Source organism: Ictalurus punctatus, chromosome 2 (genome assembly GCF_001660625.3).
Source record: "Ictalurus punctatus breed USDA103 chromosome 2, Coco_2.0, whole genome shotgun sequence".
Taxonomy (NCBI): Eukaryota; Metazoa; Chordata; class Actinopteri; order Siluriformes; family Ictaluridae; genus Ictalurus; species Ictalurus punctatus.
Genome location: NC_030417.2, coordinates 16,428,263 through 16,456,091, shown reverse-complemented (window position 1 = coordinate 16,456,091; position 27,829 = coordinate 16,428,263). Strand labels below are relative to the sequence as shown.

The 27,829-nt window shown below is 37.8% G+C and overlaps 1 protein-coding gene, 1 pseudogene and 1 gene segment (V, D, J or C); all 3 read right to left on the bottom strand.

The window, feature by feature from the left end:
• Positions 1-27,829, bottom strand: part of LOC108277513 (uncharacterized) — a 262,355-nt gene that overhangs the window by 103,094 nt on the left and 131,432 nt on the right. The window lies entirely within an intron of this gene.
• On the bottom strand, positions 307-3,123 carry LOC128629459 (Ig heavy chain V region PJ14-like; annotated as a pseudogene).
• On the bottom strand, positions 14,284-14,794 carry LOC108277625 (immunoglobulin heavy variable 1-46-like). The segment is given in 2 exon segments: positions 14,284-14,635; positions 14,755-14,794. Coding segments are annotated over 2 exon segments (363 nt in total).

Genomic DNA, 27,829 nt, shown 5'->3' with positions numbered 1-27,829 from the left:
TGCATCTGTCAAATTAGGTATTTTTCTCTATTTTGTTGCAGAGTTTGCAGAGCCGTTGTGATTATTTGGTTATTCAGGATAACTACAGAACAGCTTGGATTTACCAACTGAAATAAACCAGTTTGATTTGCATAATTGTTCGGCAGTGTGTAGCATTGATGACTCACAGCTCCAAGGTCCACAATTTGATCCTGAGCTCAGGTTATTGTCTGTGTGGAGTTTTTTCATGTTCTCTCTGTATCTTCTAGGTTCAAAAATATGCTGGTAGGTGAATTGGCTAGTGTAAATGGCCCCTGGGTGTTAATGAGTGTGAATGTAGCGTCACATCCAGGGAGTTTTAAAAATGCAGGACTGCATTGAGTAAAAATACTTTCCAAGTAACAAAAGATACAACTTCTGTGCACTGTCATATCTGCAGATGGGGAGATTTAGATGCAATTTATCAGAGTAATTTAGAGAACTGGAATATAAAACTCATTAAAGCTATTAAAGCCAAATGCACAGTATACAGATACAGACATTATGGGTGATCAGAAATGATATCACCTGGCCTTTAGAGAGTCTGAATGCAGCAGTAACACAGCACCTCCTTCAAGAAAACATTACAGATTGTAATACACATTCATTTGTCTCTGGTTTGTAATATAAAGAATTGTAATTGAGCAGTTTATTAACCACAGTAAGAGGGGATTATATTCATCATTTACATAAATGACAACAGTAATGACTTGTTCAATAAAATGCTGTGTGGAAAATATGTGTGTGGTTTTAGTACAGCTGTTTCCTCAGCTCCAGTCACTGTGGCTCTTCGGGCACAGTAATAAACTACAGTGTCCTTTGTCCTCATATTTATATTTACATAAGCTGTCTGAATTGATCTGTTGTGTGTGTTGTTGCTGTTGTTATTTAGAGGATGCCTCTGCTCCTAGTTCTGAGAGATAATACTTGTGTCTTTTCTCATTCCATAAAATGTTTCCTTTAAATATTTCATGAGTTTTACCTCAGTAGAAGTGAGCTACTGCCCTCTATAGGTGCAAAAACATTTACACTTTGTTTCTCTCCTTGCAGATGTGTGTTTTGTTCTGAGCTGAGTGTTATCTTTGAAATACAGAGGGGTCTCAGCCCTGCTAGCTCAATTTTACCAGGCGTCCCTGGGGACAAGTGTACTGCAGAGAAAGGAAAATGAACAGGGATGTTTTTGTACAGGGCTGCAGTGAGTTTGTAGGTCTGTGTCTCTTGCGCAGTAATACACAGCCGTGTCCTCAGTCTGAAAGTTTTGTCCTCTTAAATAAACTGTGCTGATGGATGTGTCCTGGCTGAAACTGATCTTGCTCTTCATTGTGTCTTTGAGATTAGTGCTACCACTGCTACACAGATATCCGAGCCATTCCAGTGCTTTCCCAGCAGGTTGTCGTATCCAGTGAATACAATAGCTCGACACTGAGATCTTACAAGAGATGGAGAACGAGTCTCCAGGTTTCACGAGCACAGAGGCTGACTGAGTGAGATCCACACCACCTAGTTAGGGAACAAATGTTAGACTGCCAGTTTAGTTATTTTTTCCTAATTGTCCTAAAGTGTGTAAGATATAACGTACGCTTTATTTTTTCTGTTTAGTGCTACCTTACTGTTTCAACTGGTGATAATTTGAGCACCTTTTGGTTCCATTTTGGCGGTTCCCTTTTAAGCACATAAAAATGACGCTGGGCTTTTAATAGCGCGAAAAGTGATTTTGGCTAGCTGGTGATAAAAATGTGACACCATTTTGCTGTTTGCCCTCAATATAAGGTGGATTATAAATAAGCTTATGTTCATGACCCCCTATGGATGTATTAAATCCACAACCACATGCTGCTCAGTGTATAGATGAGTGGATGGTATAGATAAGGTTCTATGTAGAACCCTATAACAGAATGTTTCACTATCAGAAAGAGTTACAAGTAGAACCATTTTTACAAGAACCATTACTCATTAAATGAAGACTTTAGGAAACCAAGAACCTGTTTTACTAAATGTAGGTGAGTGAAAACCCCAAAAATATGTTTTTATACATTATAAATTCATTGAAATGGTTATGAATAGATAACACTGGTCATGATGGGAGGAGAACGTATTCAAAACGTGCTTAAATCATATGGAAGAGATTCATCTCATGAAGGATATGTGGATTTTTAATGGAATAGAAGCCTCTTAATCAAATTCTATCATTTTCATTAAAATATTATAGAGTCAGTGTAATAAGCACAAGGATTAAAGACTAAATTTTCATGGTAATAATTATCTGTGCTTGAGGATATTGAGATTATAATATAAAAATTCCACATCTCTTAAAAGTCATGACAAAACGCTCTCATACTTTTTCACACATGATCACAAAAATTCTAATTTGTTGATGTGCTTATTGTTAGGTAAAGATGCTACAGTATAACAAATTCTTCTAAGTGATGTGATTATAATAGTTTGTATAATGTGCAGCATTGTTAAAGAATTAGCATTATTATATTAGAAATATGGTTTAAATTCTACATTTTAAACTTCTAAGAAAATAACTTTAAACTCTTTGTTTTCATTAGTGTGATTATATGTTTTTTAGTTAGACTTGGATAACTGTTGCACTTGTGGACTGATAGGCCTTTGTATAAGGTGTTTTTGTACAGGTTTATTGTTGATCCGTCTCACTGTGGTTGACGAGCACAGTGATACACAGCTGTGTCTTCAGTCTGCATGTTCTGTCCTGTTAATGTTACTGTGCTGCTAGACGTGTCTCTGGAAACCTGAAAGCTGCTTTTCAGTTTCTCACTGTATAATGTGCTACCGCTACCACATATATACGTCCGATCCATTCCAGAGCTTTTCCTGCAGGTTGTCGTATCCAGTTTGTACAGTAGCTGCTATCAGTTAATGAATATCCAGACACTTTGCAGGTCAAAGTCATTGACTGACCAGGGGTTAATACTGTGGATCCGGGCTGGATCAGCTCAACACAGTGAACACCTGTTAAAGAAAAGAACATTTTAATGCCAAAAAAGAAAAATGTGCCCAAAAGCCTTATTTATGTCAAATGTAAAAACACTTACAGTGTACGGCTGCCAGCAGCAGCAGCAGTAGGGATGTAGCGATCATGGTGTGTGTTGAAGCAGATTAAGTAAAATATCTCAGTCTTCATTGCTTAAATATATAACAGGGAAGGACATTTGCATAGAGACACTCCTTATCTTAGTGTAAATTTTATGCAATCCTACATATCTGAATCAATATACATTATTAACATATGTGACTATTTATTTTCATTTTCTCTTAATGCATAAATGTGTCTATACACATCCATCCACCCATCCATTTTCTATATTGCTTATCCTACAGGTGCAGGGAACCTGGAGCCTATCCTGGGGAGCGTTGGGCACAAGGCAGGTACACCCTGGACGGGGTGCCAGTCAATTGCAGGGCACAATCACATAAACATTCGCACACCCGTTCATACACTATGGACACTTTAGACATGCCAATCAACTTACCATGCCTGTCTTTGGTGGAAACCAGAGTACCTGTTGGAAGCCCCTGCAGCACGGGGAGAACATGCAAGCTCCAGATACAGGGCAGCGGCATAAATCGAACCCAGGACCCGGGAGGTTGTTAACCCCTAAGACACTGTATGCCCGTATCTCTACACATTAACTGAATATTGTTTTCTTGTTGGGTTTACTCAGCCTCAGGGTGGTGTGGTGTTGTTGATCCATTACAATGTTAGAAGGAGCGCATTACATTAAGTAAGGAATAAAACACAGCAGGGGTACTGTTACAGGGAATTAAGCAATGACAGTGTGGTGGGATGAAGCAGAGTCACAGTTACCACCATAAAGTTGATTTAAAAAATGCAGCTTATTACAGAGAAACTGCTCCATCCTGATTTGTTCCATACTGGAAAAGTAAAAGTTAAAGCTTCATTCAGTGATTCATTTTCATTTTCAATCTTGGTGTATGTAGTGTATGTACTCAGTAAGCACAGACTTTGGTCTTCTTTGGGAATTTGACAATAATATATAGTCTCAGTGTTCAATGTCTCATATTAACACATTTTAAATACATTTTAGTATTTAAATGTATGTAAAACATGAGGATGAGATTCATCTTATGAAAAACATGTGTCTTTTTAATGGAACAAATCTTTTTCATGACAGAAAGCTCTTTACCAATTCTGTTATTTGTATATCAATAATAAAGGGAATCAGGGTTAGGGATCAGTTAGCATTCACACTGTGTGTGTGTGTGTGTGTGTGTGTGTGTGTGTGTGTGTGTGTGTGTGTGTGTGTGTGTGTGTGTGAGTGAGAGAGAGAGAGAGAGAGAGAGAGAGAGAGAGAGAGAGAGAGAGAGAGAGAGAGAGAGAGAGACAGAGATTCACATTGTAGGAGTGAGTGGATGTAAGAGAAAAAGATAGTCAGGTTTGTGTGTGTGTGTGTGTATGTGTGTGTGTGTGTGTGTGTGTGTGTGTGTGTGTGTGTGTGTGTGTGTGTGTGTGTGTGTGTGTGTGTGTGTGTGTGTGTTAATTCCGCTCCTGTATTTTTATTTGGACTTGACTGTGAAATTTTCTAACAGTCTAACTTGGCTCTTTTCCTCCCTCAATATACAGTGCATCCAGAAAGTATTCTTTTTCCACATTTTGTTATGTTACAGCCTTATTCCAAAATGGATTAAATTAATTATTTTCCTCAAAATTCTACAAACAATACCCCATAATGTCAACGTGAAAGAAGTTTGTTTGAAATCTTTACAAATCTATTAAAAATAAAAAACAAAAAAAAGCACATGTACCTAAGTATTCACAGCCTTTGCTCAATACTTTGTTGAAGCACCTTTGGCACAAATAACAGCTTCAAGTCTTTTTGAGAATGATGCTACAAGCTTGGCACACCTATTTTTGGGCAGGTTCTCCCAATCTTCTTTGCAGGACCTCTCAAGCTCCATCAGCTTGGATGGGGAGCGTTGGTGCACAGCCATTTTCAGATCTCTCCAGAGATGTTCAATCAGGTTCAAGTCTGTGCTCTGGCTGGGCCACTCAAGGACATTCAGAGAGTTGTCCTGTAGCCACTCCTTTGTTATCTTGGCTGTGTGCTTAGGGTCGTTGTCCTGCTGGAAAATGAACCTTTGCCCCAATCTGAGGTCCAGAGTGCTCTGGAGCAGGTTTTCATCAAGGGTGTCTCTGTACATTGCTGCATTCATCTTTCCCTCGATCCTGACTAGTCTCCCAGTTCCTGCCACTGAAAAACATCCCCACAGCATGATGCTGCCACCACCATGCTTCACTGTAGGGATGGTATTGGCCAGGTGATCAGTGGTGCCTGGTTTCCTCCAGACGTGAGGCTTGCCATTCAGGACAAAGAGTTCAATCTTTGTTCAGTCTTTGGTCTGAAAGTCCTTCAGGTGCCTTTTGGCAAACTCCAGGAAAGCTGTCATGAGTCTTTTACTGAGGAGTGGCTTCCATCTGGCCACTATACTATTTAGGCTTGATTGATGGAGTTCTAAAGATATGGTTGTTCTTCTGGAAGTTTCTCCTCTCTCTACAGAGACACGCTGGAGCTCTGTCAGAGTGACCATCGGGTTTTTGGTCACAAAATTTACCACAGGTGGATTCCAATCAAGTTGTAGAAACATCTCAAGGATGATCAGTGGAAACAGGATGCACCTGAGCTCAATTTTGAGTGTCATGGCAAAGGCTGTAAATACTTATGTAAGTGTGCTTTTTTTGTTTTTTTATTTTTAATAAATTTGTAAAGATTTCAAACAAACTTCTTTCATGTTGTCATTATGGGGTATTGTATGTAGAATTTTGAGAAAAAATAATTAATTTAATCCATTTTGGAATAAGACTGTAACATAACAGAAAAGTGAAGCGCTGTGAATGCTTTCCAGATGCACTGTAAACATATTAGTCCATTAAACGACAATGATACTAACAAGCAGCAAACACATCACACTCAGTCCACTGCCATGTTAATGTTTCTGGCCTTTTGTGGGTCACACAAGCTTCATATCTGACTACCTGCTCCTGTGGCTTTATTATAGCTGATGCTCTAGTTGAACTCTAATTTGTACTTTTCTCGCAACCTAATTTTTTAATAATCAAAATAATTCGAACTAATGTCTTAGTTTTTAAACAATGTTGTAAATAGATTTTATGACTGTGATGGAAATCCCAGAAGGACATCAGTCCTCTCTCAGTACTTTTAATCTCTCAGTCATTTTAACCTCAACATGTTTGGTAGGTGTTGTGTTGTGTAAGTAGAGAAAGAGCACCTCTCAGAGGACTTAAAGCATAATGAAAAGCATAATGTTCATAATTTCTAAGTGGGTGCAGATATATAAATATATAAAATTTGCTTTATGCATATAGGATGTGATGGATTTCCATAAATGGTACCTTTTAGGTTTTAACTCAAAATAAACTTCACACATATGTGAGGTTTAATTTTTGCACAGTCCTCTCACTGTGATGTACAGCTGTGCATCTTTGCACAATAATAAACAGCTGTGTCTTCTGGCACCAGGCTGCTGATATCTAAGTAAAGCACATTGTTGCTCGTGTCTCTGGAGATGCTGAAGAGAGTTTTAAAGGAAGCTCCAGAGGCTATGCCTCCACCACCCCTTATGATCCCGATCCACTCCAAGCCTTTTCCTGGAGGCTTTCTGATCCAGCCTGTGCTGTAGCTAGTGAGGGCATAGCCAGAAATCTGACAGGACAACTTCACTGAAGCTCCGAGAGGTTTAACCTCAGCAGGAGACGAGGTCAGACTGATGCCATGCACATCTAAGAAGAGGAGAGTGGTAAAAGATACAGAAGCTATTAAACACACTTCACTTCAACTGACACTGAAATACTGAGCATATAAAAAGGTTATAAAGTGTTTAGGGATGTGTTTACTCACAGGGCACAGAGGATATCCGTGTCTTTTAGAAAAGACTGTCGGATCCAAGCCATCCAGTAACTACTAATGTCCAATCCAGAAGCTGTGCAGGTCAGTTTATGAGACTGATCAGGTTTGAGGATCACTGAATCAGACTCGATTAGTGTCTGACTGCAGGAATCTGAAAAAGAATACTCAAAGATTTGTGTTAAAGTATAAAAAAAAGAGAGAGAAAGAAATTGTTTTGTTTAAAATATGAAATAAATGATAATACTAACATTGAATGAACATTGCTAGAGCAAAGTAACTCAAAACTCTACGTAGTCCCATGTCAATCAATTAAAACAATTACTGTTGCTGTTAATGAACACAAACTGCTGGTGTGTTGTTGAGCTGAACGTATATCAGCATAAATGCTTCAAACACAGGATATAATTTGCATGGCATGCCCACTAGAGGCATAAAAACGATTCACAGAGAAATAGCCATGAAGAGAAATGGCTTACTGTAAACTCCAGCTGTGTTCCATGCTGTCAAGTCCGTAACTGCTCTTTACTCATTAGATATCATGTCCTTTTAGTAAATCACTGTGTATCACTGTAACACCCAGAAGAACATGAAGTTTTCTGATCACTGAACAACACAAACTTGCCCAGTCCTTTCAGAAACTGTCATTTTTCAGCTCTGTGTCTAATCCAGGTTATCCAATACAAACTGAATGTAGTTCCAGACATAATGCAGGTCGCAAATCATCACTGTTGTTAAAGCTTTGTGAATGATGATATAATGTATAACATTTAGAGTTATTTACTATTACCTTTGCAGAGTAGTGTAATTAAATATACAGTAATACTATGATAATGTTAGCAACAAAGATAAATTATCTGTCAGTTGTTTAATGTAAGTGAGATGATGGTGAATCATTGCAGTCTGTGAGGAGAGAGAAGCTGAATGTGTATTAATGAGCAGCTAGAGATCCTTAAGGTTACACAGACCTTTACCTAAACTACAACAGAAGCAGAAGAGCTCAGTGACAGATTCAGTAAGGAATAAAACACTTGGGGGCATGCTGTTATAGGAAAAAATCAAGGGCAGGGTGATGTGACGCATCCTCACTCAAAGCAGCTCATTGCTACCACCTTAAAGTTAATTATTTTCCTACAGTAGCATGTGCAGAAGTGCCTTCATCCTCTAATAATTCTCTCATATGCATTGTGAATTGAAATCAATATCAGGAATTAGTCATTAAGGAACATTTTTTTTTAAATCAGAGTTATCGTTTAATTTGAAAGCCAGTTATTGTGAGTACCATTTAAATTCAACTGTATGAATATCAGAAACTACTTTCAAACATGGGAAGCAAGTGGAATGTTAAATAGACATTCAGATGCTTTTCATTTATAATAGCTAAAGAAGATAAATAATATATTCTCAATAACTATGCACTGAGTATAGGTTTCTATTTGTTTTTGGTAAATGATTATCTAAATGTCTAGGCTGAAGTGTTTATAATGTTGTGATGAAGATGTTTCTGTGTAACACTGCAGCTTGTTGTGTAATACAGTAATACACAGCTGTGTCTTCAGTCTGCATGTTCTGTCCCTGTAAGGTCACATTGTTACTGGAAGTGGCACGAGAGATGACAGACTTGTCTTTAAGTGAATCCTCCATGTAAATATCCCCATCATTATCAATTATGTTGATCCATTCCAGAGATTTTCCTGCAGGTTTTCGAATCCAAGCTGTTCCATAGTGGCTGCTGCTATCAGTGATAGAAGCTCCAGACACTCTACAGGTGATGGTTAAAGTCTCTCCTGGCTTTATAACCACTGAGTCTGGCTGGGTGAGCTCAGTAGCGCAGAACACATCTGTGAAAAGAGAAAAAGAAAAGGTTCACATTTTGAAGTGAAAGGATCAGATGAAGTAATGAAGCTTAAATCCAAACACTCACAGGGGGTGAGAGCCAGCAGCAGCAGTGGAGCTGAAGCAAACTTTGTGTTGAAGGAGGACTAATGAGAACTCTCTAGATAAGCACGGTGCTAATATTACAAGAGGAGATGGAGATTTGCATAAATATTACAGAGAAGCTGTGTTGGGAGCAGCTCTGAAGCTGTTAATCACAGTCACATCCCATTTTGTCTCTATTTAACTTCAATTTATTGTGATACATAATTGTAGTATCTACTATTATTACTAATAATATGAAAGTTTTGTGTTAAATAATAAATGTATTTTATATTCACATAAATGCATAAATAAATAAATAATGTAATAGTTTCTTCTCGTTATGTTTGTAGTGAAAATTAAACTGGATCATTGCCGTAATGCAAACAAAATAATAATAATAATTAGAAAAACAATCCTTTATTTCATTGTTAGCTGTGTATAGGTTGTACTCTAGAGAATTGCAGTAAAACAGCTGTTATTCTCGTGTATAAATTTCCTGGTTTAAGTTTCTGTAATGTTTATGATGTAAATGTGAAATCTTAAAGTTTTATCTTATAGATGTAGAAGAGAAGCTGTTAACATACAGTAACTCCTGTGAATAACTTCTTCCATAATTGCCACTCTCACACAGTGAAATATTACAGTGTTTTCAGAACAGCATGTAGCTAAAATGTGTTTATTACTGGCATTAAAACTGTGCTCTATATTTAACAATATAATCAAACTGTGTAATAGAAAATTCCCCATGCAGTCAAACCATTTTCATTCTGGTTTAGTCTGCACTCTAGAGGCTTTAACTGATAAATACAGTGTGAAGTAGCAGATTGATAAGATTCTAAAGCAGGTGTTTTAAATTATAAAAAAAATAACTGTAAATCTAGTGACCAGATAACAAAAGTCTAATTTCCTTAAGCAGCTCGACACTGAAACTATTCTCTTCTCCTACTTCTGTTTCTCAAAATTCTAAAATGATCTGCTTTAAGAAATCAAATCAGGCATGAGGCTGGTGACTTGGCTTCTCTACATCCAGGTGTACACTCAGTGTTCCTGGATCGACTCTGGATCCACCACTCTGACCAGGATAAAGTGTTTACTTAAGATGAATGAATGACTGAATGAATAATTAGATGTGTCATGAATTTAAATGATTATATTTTTAGTTACAGAAAATATATCCTTACACATCTCACTCCAGTAGAGTTGGTTCTCTGTTAATGAGAGCACAGCCATTTGTTCTCTTGTGGGCTCCTGAACACAAACCTTTATAGAACTGGAAATAAACTCAGTAAAGTGGTTAATGTCAAATTTACAGTATACAGACATTATGTGTGATCAGTAATGATAAACTATTGGTACGTTGGGGCAGTAGTGCCTTGACGGTTAAGGCTCTGGGTTACTGATTGGAAGGTCGGAGGTTCAAGCCCAGCGCTGCCAACCTACCTCTGTTGGGCTCTTGAGCAAGGCCCTTAACCCTCTCTGATCCAGAGGTGCCCTATCATGGCTGACCCTGCACTCTGACCCCAACTTCCTAACATGCTGGGATATGCGAAAAAATGAATTTCACTGTGCTGTAATGTATATGTAATTAATAAAGACTCATTCATGTTCATAACATCTGGACTTTACAGAATCTGAATACTGTAGTAAGACTCCATAATAACTGAACATTACAATGTATAATACATATTCATTTGTTTCTGGTTTCCAATATAAACAATTGTATAAAAAAATGTAATTGAGCAGTTTATTAACCACAGTAAGAAGGGATTATATTCATCATTTACATAAATGACAAGAGTAATGACTAATAGTGTTAAGGATGAGAGTGATGTCACATTTTACTGTTTGCCAGTTCAGCTTAGTGGTTGTTTTTAATAATTGGTGCACATGCAAGTAACCTTCAAATTTCTTATTATTTATTAATTTCCTTCACTTTATCAATGCTTGTTAATTATTAATCAACATAATTTAAACAATCTATAAATAACCTCAGAATGTTTCAATTGGCACCTGAACACTTTCATTCAAAATTTCATGTTGTCTTTTATATTTACATAAGCTGTCTGAATTGATGTGTTGTGTATGTTATTGCTGTTGTTGTTTAGAGGATGCTTCTGCTCCTAATTCTGAGAGATAATACCTGTGTCTTTTCTCATTCCAGAAAATGTTTCCTTTAAATGTTTCATGAGTTTTACCTCAGTAGAAGTGAGCTACTGCCCTCTATAGGTGAACAACATTTACACTTTGTTTCTCTTCTTGCAGATGTGTGTTTTGTACTGAGCTGAGTGTGTGGAGCTTCTATCACTGATACCAACATCCACTTTACACAGCTCAGATTCAACAACCTGCTCAAAAGCTTTGGAATGGAATGGCATATTATTAATGATGGATTAGCTGTTTATGGTATAAAGATAAAGTGATATAAACTACTCAGCTGTTCTCCTTCTCCTCACTACACACACACACACACACACACACACACACACACACACACACACACACACACACACACACACATATCTCCCTAATGTAAGAGACAGGAGTGAAGGGTCTGCATAAAATGCATCATCAACTACTATATTTTGTGAAGATACTATGAACACTGTGCAGAAAAAAAAAATTAAAATAATAATAATAATAATAATAAAGGTTAAACAATCATCCAAAATGAACATTTCTTAATAAAATAGTAGGTGATGTGGTCAGAAGGTGCTACATTTATATAATAGCGGCTCTGACGGTAGTTCAAGCTGCAAGGTTTACAGAGAGACGCTCATTCTAACGTGTTTTAGTTCCTGTACAATTTACACAATTATTTAATGGCTGTTTTAAAAAAATAAACAGAACATGTAGCATTGTTGAATGAACTGATAATGTGTTCTGAACAGATACTAATGCAAATAGGAAGATGTTTTTTTTGTGTTTTTTTTGTTTTGTTTTGTTTGTTTTTAGAAATCTTGCAGGAAATCTGGTTGAGACTAGAGGTGTTTATTGGGACTGGGAAGCCTGTTAGTTTATTTGTTGAAGAACTGCCAGAGCCACAATTCACACAGTATGCTGACAAATCTGGAATTTCAACCTGCAGGGGATTTTCCCCCACTTTATTTGTTGAGCTCTGTTGCCTTCTACTGTGTTCCGAAAGTATTGGACCTCAACCTGTGAAAACAAATTGTGTTAAACACAACAAACTGTTGGAGACATGCTGTTTTATTCCTAAATCCACCAAATAAATATTTATTTTAACTGTTCATTAAATATTCTGTAAAATAATGAAAATGAAAATAATAAACATTCAAAATGACCACTAACCATAATTTTTATGAAATTATTTGATGGATATTACTTTTTGTGTGTTTGAAATGACACAAGCTGAAGTTGAATCTTTATTCCAGTGGAATAAAGTAAAAAAGTTTGACTGAGATGGTTTAGTCACACTGAGAGGATGTCTCTAACATGTCTCAAAGTTTTTGTAAGGGGAATCCACTATTCTGTGTCACTGTGACTCTTGCACAGTAATACACAGCTGTGTCTTCAGTTTGCAGATTCTGTCCTCCAATTGTTATTGTGTTAGTAGCAGTGTCTCTGGAGATGCTGAACTTATTTTTCAGTTTGTCACTGTAAGCTGTACCCCCATTGTTACTGATGTATCCAATCCACTCCAGAGCTTTTCCTGCAGGTTGTCGGATCCAAACTGTATCATAGCTTGTAACTGAATATGAAACCTTGCAGTTGATGGAGAGACTCTGGCCTGGCTGGACTGTCATGGAAGCAGGCTGAGTCAGTTCCTCACCATGCACATCTGTGGAGGAAAACACATGGTGATCTCTCACACAATATATGCTGCACATTTATTGTTATTTTAATAAATGAATGAATTTGATAAAGCACTCACAGGAAGTAGCTGCAAGCAGGAGCAGTAGAGATGTAGAGAACATGATGTGTGTTGATTGTACTGGGATCTTCTCTGTTCTCCAAAGTTTAACAGAGTCCATCACATCTCATAAATAGAGTGATTCCGACCCTGATGCTTGTATTTGCATATCTGGTGATGATGGGAGTAGAATGTATTTAAAACATGTTTCAGACATGGTTGAGGAGATTTATCTCATGGAGAATATCTGGCTTTTTAATGGAACAAACCTTTTCTGTGACAGAAATTTCTTTACCAATTTCTAATTTCTATTATTTATAAAATTATTACAAAAAAATTACAAAATTACAAAATTATAGGATTGGGGCGATTAGCATTCATTTTAGAGCTGTGTGTGTGTGTGTGTGTGTGTGTGTGTGTGTGTGTGTGTGTGTGTGTGTGTGTGTGTGTGTTTGTGTGTGTGTGTGTGTGTGTGTGTGTGAGAGAGAGAGAGAGAGAGAGAGAGAGAGAGAGAGAGAGAGAGAGAGAGAGAGAGAGAGAGAGACTGTTTTTTTAATTCCTCTCCTGCCCATTTCCATGTGTTTTTTTTTGTTTTTTTTTGGACCTGATTGTGGTATTTTCTAACAAACTAATTTGGTTCTTTTCCCCCAGAATATAAACATAAAAAGACCTTTAAACCACAGTGACACTAACAAGGAAGTAGCAGCAAACATTTCACGCAACATTGCATGATCACCCAATACACGGCCATGTTAATGTTTCTGGCCATTTGTGGGTCCTACAATCTTCATATCTGACTACATGCTCCTGTGATTTTATTATAGCTGATTCTCATCCTGATGCACGCCTCTAGTTTGTACTTTTCTTACTACTTCATTTTTTTTTTCAAAATCAAACTAACTCCCACCACATTGTTTCTGTTCTTTCAAATTCATACACATTTGAATGAGATCAGGTTGGTCAATGTTGTGCAGTTAAAGGTTTTAGGATGAAGGTATTATTCAATTTACAGACTAACGTACAAATAAAAGACTTTACAAACACAGTGCTGTTAAATTCTCAATTCAGAAGGAAATAACTTGTCTTATGAATGTTCCACAACATTCAACGTAAAAATAAAACCAATGTCTTAGGTTTAAACAATGTTGCAAATAGATTTTATGACTTCAATGGAAATCTTAGGAGGACATCAGTCCTCTCTCAGTCATTTTAATCTCTCAGTCATTTTAACCTCAACTTGTTGAATAGATGTTGTGTAAGTACAGAAAGAGCACCTCTCAGAGGACTTAAAGAACAATGAAAAGCATAATGTTTATAATTTCTAACGTGGGTACAGATATATAAATATACAAAATGCAAATATATACAATGCAACTCAAACATTAAGGTAAATTTGACTGTTTGTGAAACAATTTGTACTACGAGGAAAATGTTTTTTTCTTTTAATAATAATATTTATTGTGCTTTCATCTTGTCTGTAATCATGTAATATTTCTTTATGTATATAGGATGTGATGCTCTTCCATAAATTGTACCATTTAAGTTAAGTTAAGAATTTTCACACACATGTGAGGTTTAATTTTTGTACAGTCCTCTCACTGAGATGTACAGCTGTGTGTCTTTGCACAATAATAAACAGCCGTGTCTTCTGGCACCAGGCTGTTGATATCTAAGTAAAGCATATTGTTGCTCGTGTCTCTGGAGATGCTGAAGCGAGTTTTAAAGGAAGCTCCAGAGGTTATGCCTCCATCACCCCATATGATTCCGATCCACTCCAAGCCTTTTCCTGGAGGCTGTCTGATCCAGCTTGTGCCGTAGCTAGTGAGGGCATAGCCAGAAATCTGACAGGATAACTTCACTGAGGCTCCGGGAGGTTTAACCTCAGTAGGAGACGATGTCAGACTGATGCCATGCACATCTGAGAAGAGGAGAGCGGTAAAACATAGGGAAGGTATTAAACTCACTTAATTTAAACTCACACTGAAATATGGAGCGTATAAAAATGTGAGTAAGGTGTGGAGAGACGTGTTTACTCACAGGGCACAGAGGATATCAGAAGAAGAAGAGGCCAGCTCATGATTCCTCTGCTGTACTCGACCAAACACAGAGACTGCTGTGTACTTGCAAACCAACAAATAAATCATTTAATTTGATTAGAATAGTGGGCCTATATTTATATTTAGCAGCATGTCCCACAAAAAGGTGGGATTTCAGAAATAGGCAGAATTTAGGTTGAAAATGTGTGCTAAATGATGACAAAAACACTATTTTTAAAACTAAATATCAACACTTTTTTCCCAGTGCCATTCTATTTGAAGATTGAAGTTTATAAAATAATTGTCTAATATTAAATATCCGTCTTAAATTTCAACAATTTCAAGATGGAAACAAACTTAAAACGAGATATAACTGCACTCAGTAAGGTGAATGTGTTACAACATTATAACCAACAATTTTTTATTGCTCGGTGATTTTGTTTTTAGGTGAACTATTCCTTCTCAACTAAATCTACAAAATATGTACAAGTTACTCAGAAATAAAAACATAATTTTACATGTATGTACAATCCATAGTGATAAAAGTTACCATGCATTTTCTCTGCATATACATCTCGTTATAATCCATCTCAGCTGGATTGCACGCATGAGAAACTGCACAATCCTGGGTAAAATGCTTCGATGTAAATGTCCTGGAGCTCGCCTCATCTCCCTTACCAGCGTAACCTGGTGGATACAAAGAAAACACTTTTATAAAACATCATTTTACAAATAAAATACACTCCTTTTGTTGATTCTACAACATCTGGGAATTTAGTGTGTCAATATTTAAAATTTAAAAACTGCAAGTTAATCCATTTAACTGTTAGAACCTGACAGCTTAATTTACATGACAAACACTACAGTAAACAATCAAGGTCCTCTGGGGGTTTGTACAGCCCATTTGGAGCTGACCCTCCCATTTGGAGCTGGCTCCGACCTTCATTTATACCTGTCTCATAATTCATTGCCACAACAACTCCCTCTTACCAACATTCTTGTAGTCATTGTGACGTATATCATAAAGCTCTCGGCCTTCAGACATGCATCTTGCATCTTCAATGGGCCTGTTTACACCGGGATTTTGAATTTTTTTTAAAATGTATGTTTACACCTAGGTGTTAAACGCCGCAAAGTGTTGAATGAAAGTGTAAATTCACTCCCTGACAGTAGATAGCGCTTATTGAAAATCAGAAATACCACCGTACACAAAGTGGCACTGCACAACTTTCCGTTTCTGACACCTGCTTATCACTGAGAAAAAGAGAGCCAGTATTTACGTCTTTAAGCCATATTTGGTGATTTGGCCACTGCAACAAATACTTATTTTAAGCTAAATGCTTAAAGTTCTCATTTTAAACAGTGTACTCTTTTTAAGTAAGTAATGATTTGAATTCTATCAAAGTCACAGCAATAGCATTCACATACATATGGGATTATTTCATTTTTAAATAATCTTTTTTGGGAGGGGGTGGGTATAAGGTAACTATTGTTGTGCCCAAAAATGTTAATGTTCCTGCAAATTGACGAAGTGTGGAATAAGAATAGTCTTTTTTTTTTTTTTTTTTTGGTCAGTATGATAATACAGTAAAAGGTCAAAACCTTTCAGTACTTTGTCTCTGGAGATTGTGATTGTGGAGATTGGCCATTAACTGCACTGGAGTAATACTTGCTACTGCCGTGGGTAGTTGCAACAAATTACAGCCGTTTTCCAGGTGCCTGTCTGATCCAAGCCATGTAATAGCCACCAAAGTTAACCCCAGAGGCCGTGCAGGTCAGTTTATGTGTTATGACACCGCGAAATCGGCGCGGCAGCTCACAAAGTGTAGTACCGCCCAGGGACGTGGCGGAGGAGGACTTCACTTCCCAGCCATACCCGCGCTCGAGTTCGCCTGAGTTCTAATCACGAACACCTGCAAACACCTGAGGTTATATACGGGCCTCCCTAGCATTAGCCGCTTGCGAAGTAACCGCTCAGCAGCCTAGTCTCTGTTTGTTTACTAAGCCGATTTCATTAGAAGTGTTTTCCCTGGTGCTCGACTTCACACTCGTCTCTCACTACGCTTTTGCCTACGTCCCTGATACACAGCTTACCTGTTCGGTCCCGACTCGATTCTCGTTCTGGATTCTTCCTCACGTCATCTCTCCGCTCGCTCGCGCTTGTCTCCGTCTAAGCTTCGTAACATTATGAGACTGATCAGGTTTGATGATCACTGAATCAGACTCAGTATCTGACTGCAGGCAACTGAAATACAAGAAAGCACAAAGATCGGTGGTAAAGTAAAAAAAAAAAAAGTATGAAAATTAATTAAAATGTTTAGCTACATGTAATAAATAACACTAACATTGAATGACTGTTGCTAGAGCAAAGTAACAGCTGCTTCATGCTGTCAAGTCCATAACTGCTCTTTACTCATTAGATGTCAAGTCATTTTAGTACATCACTGTGTATCACTGTAAAACCCAAAAGGACATGAAGTTTTCTTATCACTGAACAACACAATCGTGTCCAGTCCTTTCAGAAAGTATCATTTTTCAGCTGTGTGTCTAATCCAGGTTATCCAACACAAACTGAATGTAGTTCCAGAAATAATGCAGGTCACAAATCATCACTGTTGTTAAAGCTTTGGGAATGTTGTATAATGTATAACATTTAGAGTTATTTATTATTACCTTTGCAGAATAGTGTAATGAAATATATAATAATACTATGATAATGTTAACAACAAAGAGAAATTATCTGTCAGTTGTTTAATGTGAGTGAGATGATGGTGAATCATTGCAGTCTGTGAGGAGAGAGAAGCTGAATGTGTATTAATGAGCAGTTAGAGATGGTTTAGTTTACACAGACCTTTACCTAAAATGCAACAGAAGCAGAGGAGCTCAGTGACAGATTCAGTGAGGAATAAAACACTTGGGGGCATGCTGTTATAGGAAAATAATCAAGGGAAGGTTGATGTGATGCATCCTCACTTGAAGCAGTGTCACTGTTACCACTTTAAAGTTAATTATTTTCCAACAGTAGCATGTGCAGAAGTACTTTATTCCTCTAATCCCTTCAATGGTGAATCACTGCCGTCTGTGAGGACAGAGACACTTAATTTGTATTAACGAGCAGTTAGAGATGGTTACGTTTACACAGACTTCAAGGCATAAAAGAACATTAACTAGGTCCTGCATTGAAAATAAACTGCTGTTGCACATGTCTGATAAAAGCATGTACATTTGGACCGTTATCTAAAATACAACAGAAGCAGAGGTGCTAAGGGACATATTCAGTAAGGAATAAAAGATAACTGCAGGTTTATTAGACTGCTGTCACTTTAACACCTTATGCACAAATCCAATATAGTGACACACATACGATTTCTTTCCCAGCTGTTTACATTCACTTAAGACATAACTGTTTTAGCATGAATACTCAGCCAGACCAGCTTTTTGACATGATTTGTGTATTTATTTGACGGTCCAAGCATGATAAGCCACTAAAGAGAACTCAATTTGGTGCTTGTGTAACAGATACAGGAATTAAATTAATAAATTAAAATTTATTGGTTTTTTATTTGTGTTTTTTTATGGCATGTGTTGCTCTGTAAAGTGTATCAATTTCGCCGAAATCCTTCGCGATTATTTAATAGTTTGCTGCTCTTGGTGTTGGGAGTACTTTATTTGTGTTATAGTGCTCTTTGCTAATTGGTAGCCGATGTATCACGTCATTTCTGGTTTCTCATCAGGTGGCGTTGAGTTTGACTGAGAGAGGTATATACTTAAGCCAGCGAGTTAAGTTTGAATTTTAAGTCCTTTCAAGTGCACAACCCTGTTTAATCATTTATAGTATTATTAGAATAGACGGATTGTGTCGTTTTTGCTGTGTATTTTACTTGCAAAATGAGTTTGTGAAACTCATTTGTCGCGTGTGTGCTTGCTGTCGCCCTTTTTATCTTCTTATCGAGGTAAACGCTTATGTTGTTTTCTCATATTAGGTTTGTTGAGAAGATAAATCCTGTATGATGACGTTGTTATTGTTATTAATAATATTCATTTACATTTATTCACTTAGCAGACGCTTTTATCCAAAGCGACTTACAAATGAGAAGGATACAAGCAAAGCGATATCAAGCAGAGAACAATACAAGAAGTGCTACCATACAAGATCTATTAATTGAATTCCAGAAGAAGCAAGGTGCAGAGTAGAGGTGTAAGTGCATTTTTTATTTATTTATTTATTTATTTATTTATTTAAAGAGTTTGTTAGGTGTTCATAGAAGAGGTGGGTCTTTAGTTGTTTTTTGAAGATGGTGAGAGATTCAGCGGTCCGGATTGAGATTGGAAGTGCATTCCACCACTGAGGAACAGTTAGTGTGAAGGTTCTGGAAAGGGACCTTGCGCCACGCTGAGTCGGAACTGCTAAATGTCCGGTCGCTAATCAATCGCAGATTGCGAGAGGGAACGTAGGCCTTCAGGAGAGAGTTGAGGTAGGAGAGTGCTGTTCCTGACAAGGTCTTGTAGGTGAGCATCAAGGCCTTGAACTTTATGCGGTCAGCTACAGGAAGCCAGTGGAGGGAGATGAAGAGGGGTGTGACATGGGTTCTCTTGGACTGGTTGAAGACGAGGCACGCTGCAGCATTCTGAATCATCTCAAGGGGTTTGATGAAGCTGGCTGGGAGGCCTGAAAGCAGTGAGTTGCAGTAGTCCAGTTTAGAGATAACAAGAGCCTGGACTAGAATCTGTGTAGCCTGTTTGGTGATGTAGGATCGGATTTTCTTGATGTTGTAAAGGATGAACCTACAGGACCTTGCAGTTGCTGAGATATGGTCTGCAAAGGTCAAGCCATCATCAAGAATCACCCCAAGGTTCCTGGTTGGCATGAGTGTGAGTGAGCCGAGCTGTACAGTGAGGTTGTGGTTGATTGAGGGACAGGCTGGGATGACGAGAGGCTCAGATATAATTGACTGTCATAGAATGCAGTGTAATGACATTTGTTATTTTTATATGTTATTAACATGTTTTGAGTTACAGTTGACAGTGAGTCGACGTTGAGTTTGACTGAGAGAGGTTTGTTAAGAAGATAAATCCTGTATGATGACGTTTTGCTCTCTTTGAACTCTGAATAGATGTTGAGGTTGTCTGTGGGACGAATAAAAGTGAATTCAACAAGACACGCTGGTGTCCAGTGTCTATTGTGCACCAGAACACAACGCAGTGTAGCCGGGCTAGATGAGGGGGCTTTCTGTGCGCGCGCTTCAAGTGTGTGTTGGCACAAGACCAACCTTCAACGCTGATATATGGTTGAAAAAATGTCAGTTGTAATTTCAATGTTTAAACAACGATTGAGGCTAATTGATTGTGGAAAGGTCAAAAAATACTTATAAATCTATGTTGATATTTTGCCAAGATCTGTACGTTTTATCAACAAGTTTTCAACAACGTAGTTGCATTATAAATTATTACTTTACAATTAATAATAACAACAACAATAAAAATAATACATTGTAGTTAAGTATGAGTAGATGTAACTAAAGAAATCCCACATATATTTCCAAGATGTCTGGGACTTCAGGACCTGGTGGTGTAATCTCACGAGATCACGCGAGACTGTAGCATGTGACGTCTGCACATGTATGAATTCAGCACGGCAATCTGCAATGGCAGAGCAAGAAGATGCCATAAGGTTTTAGATTTAAAGGTAAGTCAATATGTGTAAGCCAAAATGCCTCTTAAATATATTTAAAGCTACACAATTAGACATTTTCCACCGTCATGGTTCTGGGCTGGAGTCAATTCTTGAACAGCTCTGTGTATGAATTTATTATATCTATTTTTTTATATTCAATTATTTATTAATAACTAAGCATATTTTCTGTCTTTACATTTTATTAGTTTTCTGTTTGTTTATCAGTTGTTAATTTTAGATCGGTTCCCCAGTACAGTGTTGCTATGTCTGCTGATAATATTGTGTTTTTGGGGGTATTAAATGAAAACATGGAAACTGTTGCTGACTTTTCTAGTGATATCGGGCAACCTTAAGTTTAAATGAAGTGAATACACTATGTATTTGACTTAGTGAAGAGCATGGAGGAGCACAGCAGTGTACTCCTTCTGAACAGTTGCTACTCTTGATTGATTGGTGAGGAATTTTTTAATAAAGAATTTTTATTTAAACCCATCTTGTAGCGTTAGCATTATTATTAATTTACTCCGCCCAATGCTGTGTTTACACGAGCAAGTGAAAGTTCAGGTCATTTTGCGTGATCAATAAAAGATGGCGGTTGTGAGATCGGAGAGTTGACAGAAGCAGATGATGTGCAGTGTTATTCGTCATTATAATGACTTCTCTGCAGTATTTGCACACTTGTTCGGTTGACTGAGGAGAGGAAAAGCAGTGTGAAAGTAACTGTTGCTCGGTGTAGATGCATTTTGGACTTCCTGTAGTTTTTATTCCGATTGTAATATACAACTCCGAACAGGTCACTCCGGTGTGAATAAATATTTAGTCACAGTCACACAAAGTACTTCAGTCGCAAATGTGAGAGAAATGGTTGCACTGTAGAGCCCTGAGTTTATGTGCAAAGTTTTTTCCCATTCGACGTGATGAGATTTAATGTCCCCGACAACCTCTGTAGTGCCATTTAGCATCGAGCTAGCTGGTGTCATGATTTCCTCGAGCGCGAGCGCTAAAATGCTGAACCATTTCCGGGTTTTGGCATTACAAAATGACATCAGCGGAGGATGAACTTTAAATGTCAATATCGCAGTCAATCATGTTCATTTAATTGTGGGCAGTGAAAATCGCGATCGATATCCGATTAATTAAGCCCTAATTGCTATGGTATTGCTTTTCCTAATATATCACTTTTCTGTACTGAGTGTTTTTGTACAGGGATGTTGTTAATCCGTCTCACTGTGGTTCACGAGCGCAGTAATACACAGCTGTGTCTTCAGTCTGCATGTTCTGCCCTGTTAATGTTACTGTGCTGCTGGACGTGTCTCTGGAAACCTGAAACCTGCTTTTCAGTTTCTCACTGTAGTAAGTGCTACCACTACCAGATATTTGTCCGATATACTCCAGAGCTTTTCCTGCAGGTTGTCGTATCCAGTGTGTCCAGTAGCTGCCATCACTTACTGAATATCCAGACACTTTACAGGTCAGAGTCATTGACTGACCCGGGGATAAAATCATTGCTCCAGGTTGAATCAGCTCAACACAGTGAACACCTGTTAAAGAAATTATCATTTTAATGCTGTAAAAGGAAAATGTGCCCAAAAGCCATATTTATGTCAAGTTTAAAAACACTTACAGTGTACGGCTGCCAGCAGCAGCAGCAGTAGGGATGTAGAGGTCATGGTGTGTGTTAAATAAAAGCTCTTGGTCTTCACTGCTTAAATATATAACAGGGAAGGACATTTGCATAGAGACACTTGTGATGGGTCTTCTACTCTTCCTGCTACAGCCAGTCAGTCGGTGTACTAGGAGGCTTATCAAGAGAACCATGTCCACTGTTCTTCCATCAATAAAAGCTTAGGCTGTGTTAGTGTGAATGGAGCTTGTTCCTGGTTGCTTTGTGTTTGTATTTTGGCTGTTGTTTGTTTTGTAGTTTAGCTTGTTTTTGTAAGTATTTCGTTTTCTATGTTTGTTACACTAACGAGACGATTGTGATATCTGTACTTACATCAACACCATGCACATCTGTGGAGGAAAACACATGGTGATATCTCACACAATATATACTGCACATTTATTACTATTGTAGTAAATTAATTAATTTGATAAAGCACTGACCGGAAGCAGCTGCCAGCAGGAGCAGTAGAGATGTAGAGAATATTTTGTGTGGATTTTTATTGGAACAGATGCCTCTTTATCAAATACTATAATTTTCAATAAAATATACAAGTGTTTGAAATTTAGCATGATAATTATTATCTATGCTTGAGGATATTGGGCTCGTGATCACAGAACAATTATACCTCTTTTAAAAATCATGACAAAATGCTCTCACATTTTCTCACACATAATCACACAAATTCTAATTTGCTGAGGTGATTATTGTTAGGTAAAGATACCACAGTATAACAAGTTCTTGTAAGTTATGTAATTATAATGTTGTGTGTAATGTGCAGCAATGTTAGAGATGTAGCATTATTATATTAGAAATATGGTTTAAAATCTACTTTATAAAAGTTTAAAAATAACTTTAAACTCTGTTGTCATTTGTCCGATTAGATTTTATATTTAGACTTGAATAGATACGTGTTGTACTTGTGGACTAACAGGCCTTTGTACAGGGTGTTTTTGCACATGGATGTTGTTGATCTGCCTCAGTGTGGGTAACGAGCGCAGTAATACACAGCTGGGTCTTCAGTCTGCATGTTCTGTCCTGTTAGTGTTACTGTGCTGCTGGACGTGTCTCTGGAAATCTGAAACCTGCTTTTCAGTTTCTCACTGTAGGCAGTGCCACCACTACTACATATATATCCGATCCACTCCAGAGCTTTTCCTGCAGGTTGTCGTATCCAGGCTGTACAGTAGCTGCTATCAGTTAATGAATATCCAGACACTTTACAGGTCAGAGTCATTGACTGACCAGGGGTTAATAGTGTGGATCCGGTCTGGATCAGCTCAACACAGTGAACACCTGTTAAAAAAAAAAAAAAGAAGTTATTTTAATGTTATAAAAGCAAAAAAGCCATAAGTAACCAAAACTATATGTCAAATGTAAAAACGCTTACGGTGTACGGCTGCCAGCAGCAGCAGCAGTAGAGATGTAGAGAACATGATGTGTTGAAACAGAATAAGTACAAGCTCTTGGTCTTCATTTCTTAAATATATAACAGGGAAGGACATTTGCATAGAGACACTCCTTATCTTAAGGGAAATTTGATGGATTCTGTTTGACTTAATGTTTTAATGAACAAGAATCGTAAGAAAGTTGTTAATGGTTCTGCTGATGCACTATCAGATGTTTCAATATTATATTAAGTCAACATACTAGAATATAAACATAGTATGTAATGAAGACATGGAGTTCTTCATTAAAATTAATCAATGAAGAGGTGGTATGAAGTGGCTTTTACTGCACCCAAGGTGATTATTTTCTTATAACTTTATGTCCTGCAGTTTGTTGTTCCTCTTATGCCACTGCATGTTGAGAAATTATTTGGCAATTTATTAATAATTAAAGAAACATCTTACAATTTTGCCCCTCTCTCTCTCTCTCTCTCTCTCTCTCTCACTCTCTCTCTCTCTCACACACACACACACACACACACACACACACACAAAGTTGCTGATGAGAAACCACAAAGAGCAAATCTCTCCATCCAGCACAAGAGGTTGCTTATAGTACTTATCAGAGTCGTCAGATGTTTTAACTGCTTTATATATTATTAGAATAGAGTTAAATGAAATAATGTAAATTAAAATTTTGTCTGAAGCAAGTCCATTCTGAGATATACAGTTTGCAATGAAAATTATTCAACCAACATTGCAAATCAGGTTTATTGTGAAAATGTACAGATTTTCAGCTGTTTGTAATGAACAAAGCAAACAAAAGCAATTGAAATAGTTCAACATAACAAATGCTTCATGTAGTTTCCCCAAATTCAACTGAAAATGCAGCTTATAATGATTTCTCAAGTTTCAAAATTATTCATCCCCCTGAATAGAATCCCTCACAACAGCCCAAATATGCAAAACAGGTCTTTTAATCAATTAATCAAGTTGCACCAGGTGTGCTTGAACTGGAACATATGAGCCGGCTCGGAGCAGAAAATGCATGAAATACCTGGACGGGGCAGAAAAAGGAAGCTATTAATGGCTGTAACCAGATTTCTGAGATGGCAGGTTGTGAAAAACCCTTGAGTGACTGCAAAAGACCTGCAGCAAGACTTGATGGCAACAGGCACTGAGGTTTCAGTGAGCACAGTAAGGAGCATACTAATCGCAGAAGGTTTCCATGCCAGAACTCCAAGACGTACACCATTACTGATCCAAAGGCACAACAAAAGTCGTCTCAAAATCATATAAATAAACCACAGAAGTTTAGGGATTCTTTTCTGTGGAGCGATGAAACAAAACTGGATTTTTTTGGTATGATGGATCAGCGATATGTCTGGAGGAAGAAGAATGAAGAACAAACACTCTATCCACAGTCCAGCATGGTGGTGGATTGATGATGCTCTGAGGCTGCTTTGCATCCTCTGGCACTGGAAACCTGCAGCGTGCGGAAGGCAAGAAGGATTCATTGATGTATCAGGAAATCCTAAAAGAAAATGTCTGTGAGGGAGCTGAAGCTTGGGAGTCATTGGATCTTCCAACAGCACAATGATCCCAAGCATACCTCAAATTCCGCCAAGGCTTGGTTGCAGAAGAAGACCTGGAAAATTCTACAGGGCCTTCAAAGTCACCTTGAATCCCAGAGAAAATCTCTGGTGGGATTTGAAGAAGGCGTTTGTAGCACACAAACCCAAGAATATTACTGAACTGGAGGCCATTTCTCAAGAGGAATGGGCTAAGATTCCTCAGGACCGCTGCCTGAAGCTATGCACCTCGTTTGCAGCAGGTCATAACAGAAAAAGGGTGCTCTACAGAGTACTAAATATTCTTGCAATGGGGGTTAATTTTGATTGCAACTGTATTTTACAAATCAGTTCATTTACAAATCAAGAAGTGATTGCATTACTTTTTCTCACACCATTTATTAATTTCTTCCTTATCAGCTTTTCAGGAATGCAGTTGTCCTTCCACCTTTGTGTGTGTGTGTGTGTGTGTGTGTGTTAAATAGTTTGCCCCAAATTGTTCTCATGATACCATTAAGACCTTGTTATATAATGTATCATTCATTAGACTCCAGAAAGCCTAGAATAAAGTTTCTCCAGGTTTCATCTGCATGGTCTCTTGTAATGACTAAAGGCTTTAACATTTCACATCTGCTGAAGAAATTAAAATATTCATTTAATCAGTTAATCAAACACTGAAATCCAGCAGAGGTTTCAAATCATCCTGCTGGTGATAGAGGGATAAAGGAGAATATAATATATTTTTTATGTTATTTTGCAATTCAAAATGCTACATAAATTATTTGGAGGTAATAAACTATGCAAATGGTGAAAGAGAAAAAAAATCTAGATATGTCTGAGAATGAATAATACTGAATGAGTCTCATGAGAATGCAGTTCGTGCATTCAATTTTTAGCATCTTATTTGTTGCACTCTGCTGCCTCCTTCTGCATAAAATCTGAAAACAGATGGTGTGTTAAACACAACACGCTGCTGGGAACATGCTGTGTTCCTGAATCCAATATTCTGTCACTGTGACTACGTTTACGTGGACAAAAGTGATCTAATTATTGACCTTACTCTGAGTAAGATAATAATGTGATTAAGGTGTTTATATGAGTCGCTTTTAGAATACGCCTTTCATGTACCTGTTTTACATGTTATAGAACATAATTAGGGGTTGTACGGTGGCTTAGTGGTTAGCACGTTCGCCTCACACCTCTAGGGTTGTGGGTTTGATTCCCACTGTGGCCCTGTGTGTGCAGAGTTTGCATGTTCTCCCTGCGCTGCAGGGGTTTCCTCCAGGTACTCCGGTTTCCTCCCCCAGTCCAAAGACATGCATGGTAGGCTGATTGGCATTTCCATTTCCAAAGTGTCCGTATGAATGGATATGTGTATGTGATTGTGCCCTGCGATGGATTGGCACCTTGTCCAGGGTGTACCCCGCCTTGTGCCCGATGCTCCCTGGGATAGGCTCCAGGTTCCCTGTGACCCTGAAAAGGATTAGTGGTATAGAAGGTGGATGGATGGATTATTGCACAGTCAACAATAGAGGGGTGAGCAACAAATAATAATGTGTAGGTTGATTATGCAAAATAGCTAGCAGTGCTACATTATGTTGTACTACTGCAGGGATGAAGGACCTGGAGTATTACTCTTTCTTGCAATTATTAATATATTTGACAGTACTGTGCAAAATACTTTTTCACATGAAAAGAAATGTTGTAGAGCAAATATGGCTTCAAAAATAAGGAAATTAAATGTTTCTACATTTAAAAAATGATATTAAGTGCAGTAATAAACAGTAATAAATGAAACAAAGTCAATATTTAGTTTGACGACCCTTTGCTTTAAAAAGAGTAGTCTCAAGTACACTTTCTGCAGTTTTATAAGGAAATGAGCTGGTAAGTTTTATTGTGCATCTTGCAGAACCAGTCACAGTTCTGGAGACTTTGCCTGTCGCACTTGCTTCTTATTTTTGCAGTAAAACCCAGCAGCCTTCATTGTGTTTTGTTGTCTGAAAAGTGGTCTCTTATGTAATATAGCTTGTTCTTTACTGCCATACAAACATTTTTCTGTAACATTTAATTTTGTGCTGGAAAACTAATGTTTGGAAATATAAAAAGTTTTTGTACTGACTCGATAATGTAGAAGTCATCAACGTCTACATGACCTTGAACACTCAGGTTTACTATTTTATAAGTACAGTATATAATGGACTCCCACCATAAATGGATTTAAAAAAAAACAATAGCAACAACAAAAACACATATCATTGTTGATATGGTGACGTTATGTGTGAGGATTAGGGATGTAGGGATATAAATATATTATTTGGAATAAACTGATAATGTGTTATGAACAGTTACTAATACAAATAGGAGTTTTGTTGTTTTAGGAATCTTGCAGGAAATCTGGTTGACACTAGAGGTGTGTATTGGGACTGGGATGCCTATGTGGCAGGGTAAGTGATTTGGCTGTCCTATTGGCTCTGCTTGGGATATGATTTTGGCAGACCAATGGGATGAGAGCTACCCGATTATTTAAGGACCCTTATTTTGGTAAGCATATAGGTGTCTTGGTGATTCTGAGTCCCTCGCTCCCCTGGCATTTCCGGTTCCGACTTCCGTTCAGGGACGTTCAGGGACGTTCAGGGACGTTCAGGCTTTGTTCAAGGCGTAATTAGGTGAATACCTCAAGGCTAATTTGTTTGTCTTTATAGTCTTCGAGAGGCGCTGGTGGTGCATGCATTGTGGTGAATTGGCGCTGGAGATCGCATTCAGTGGTCGCAACATTTAGC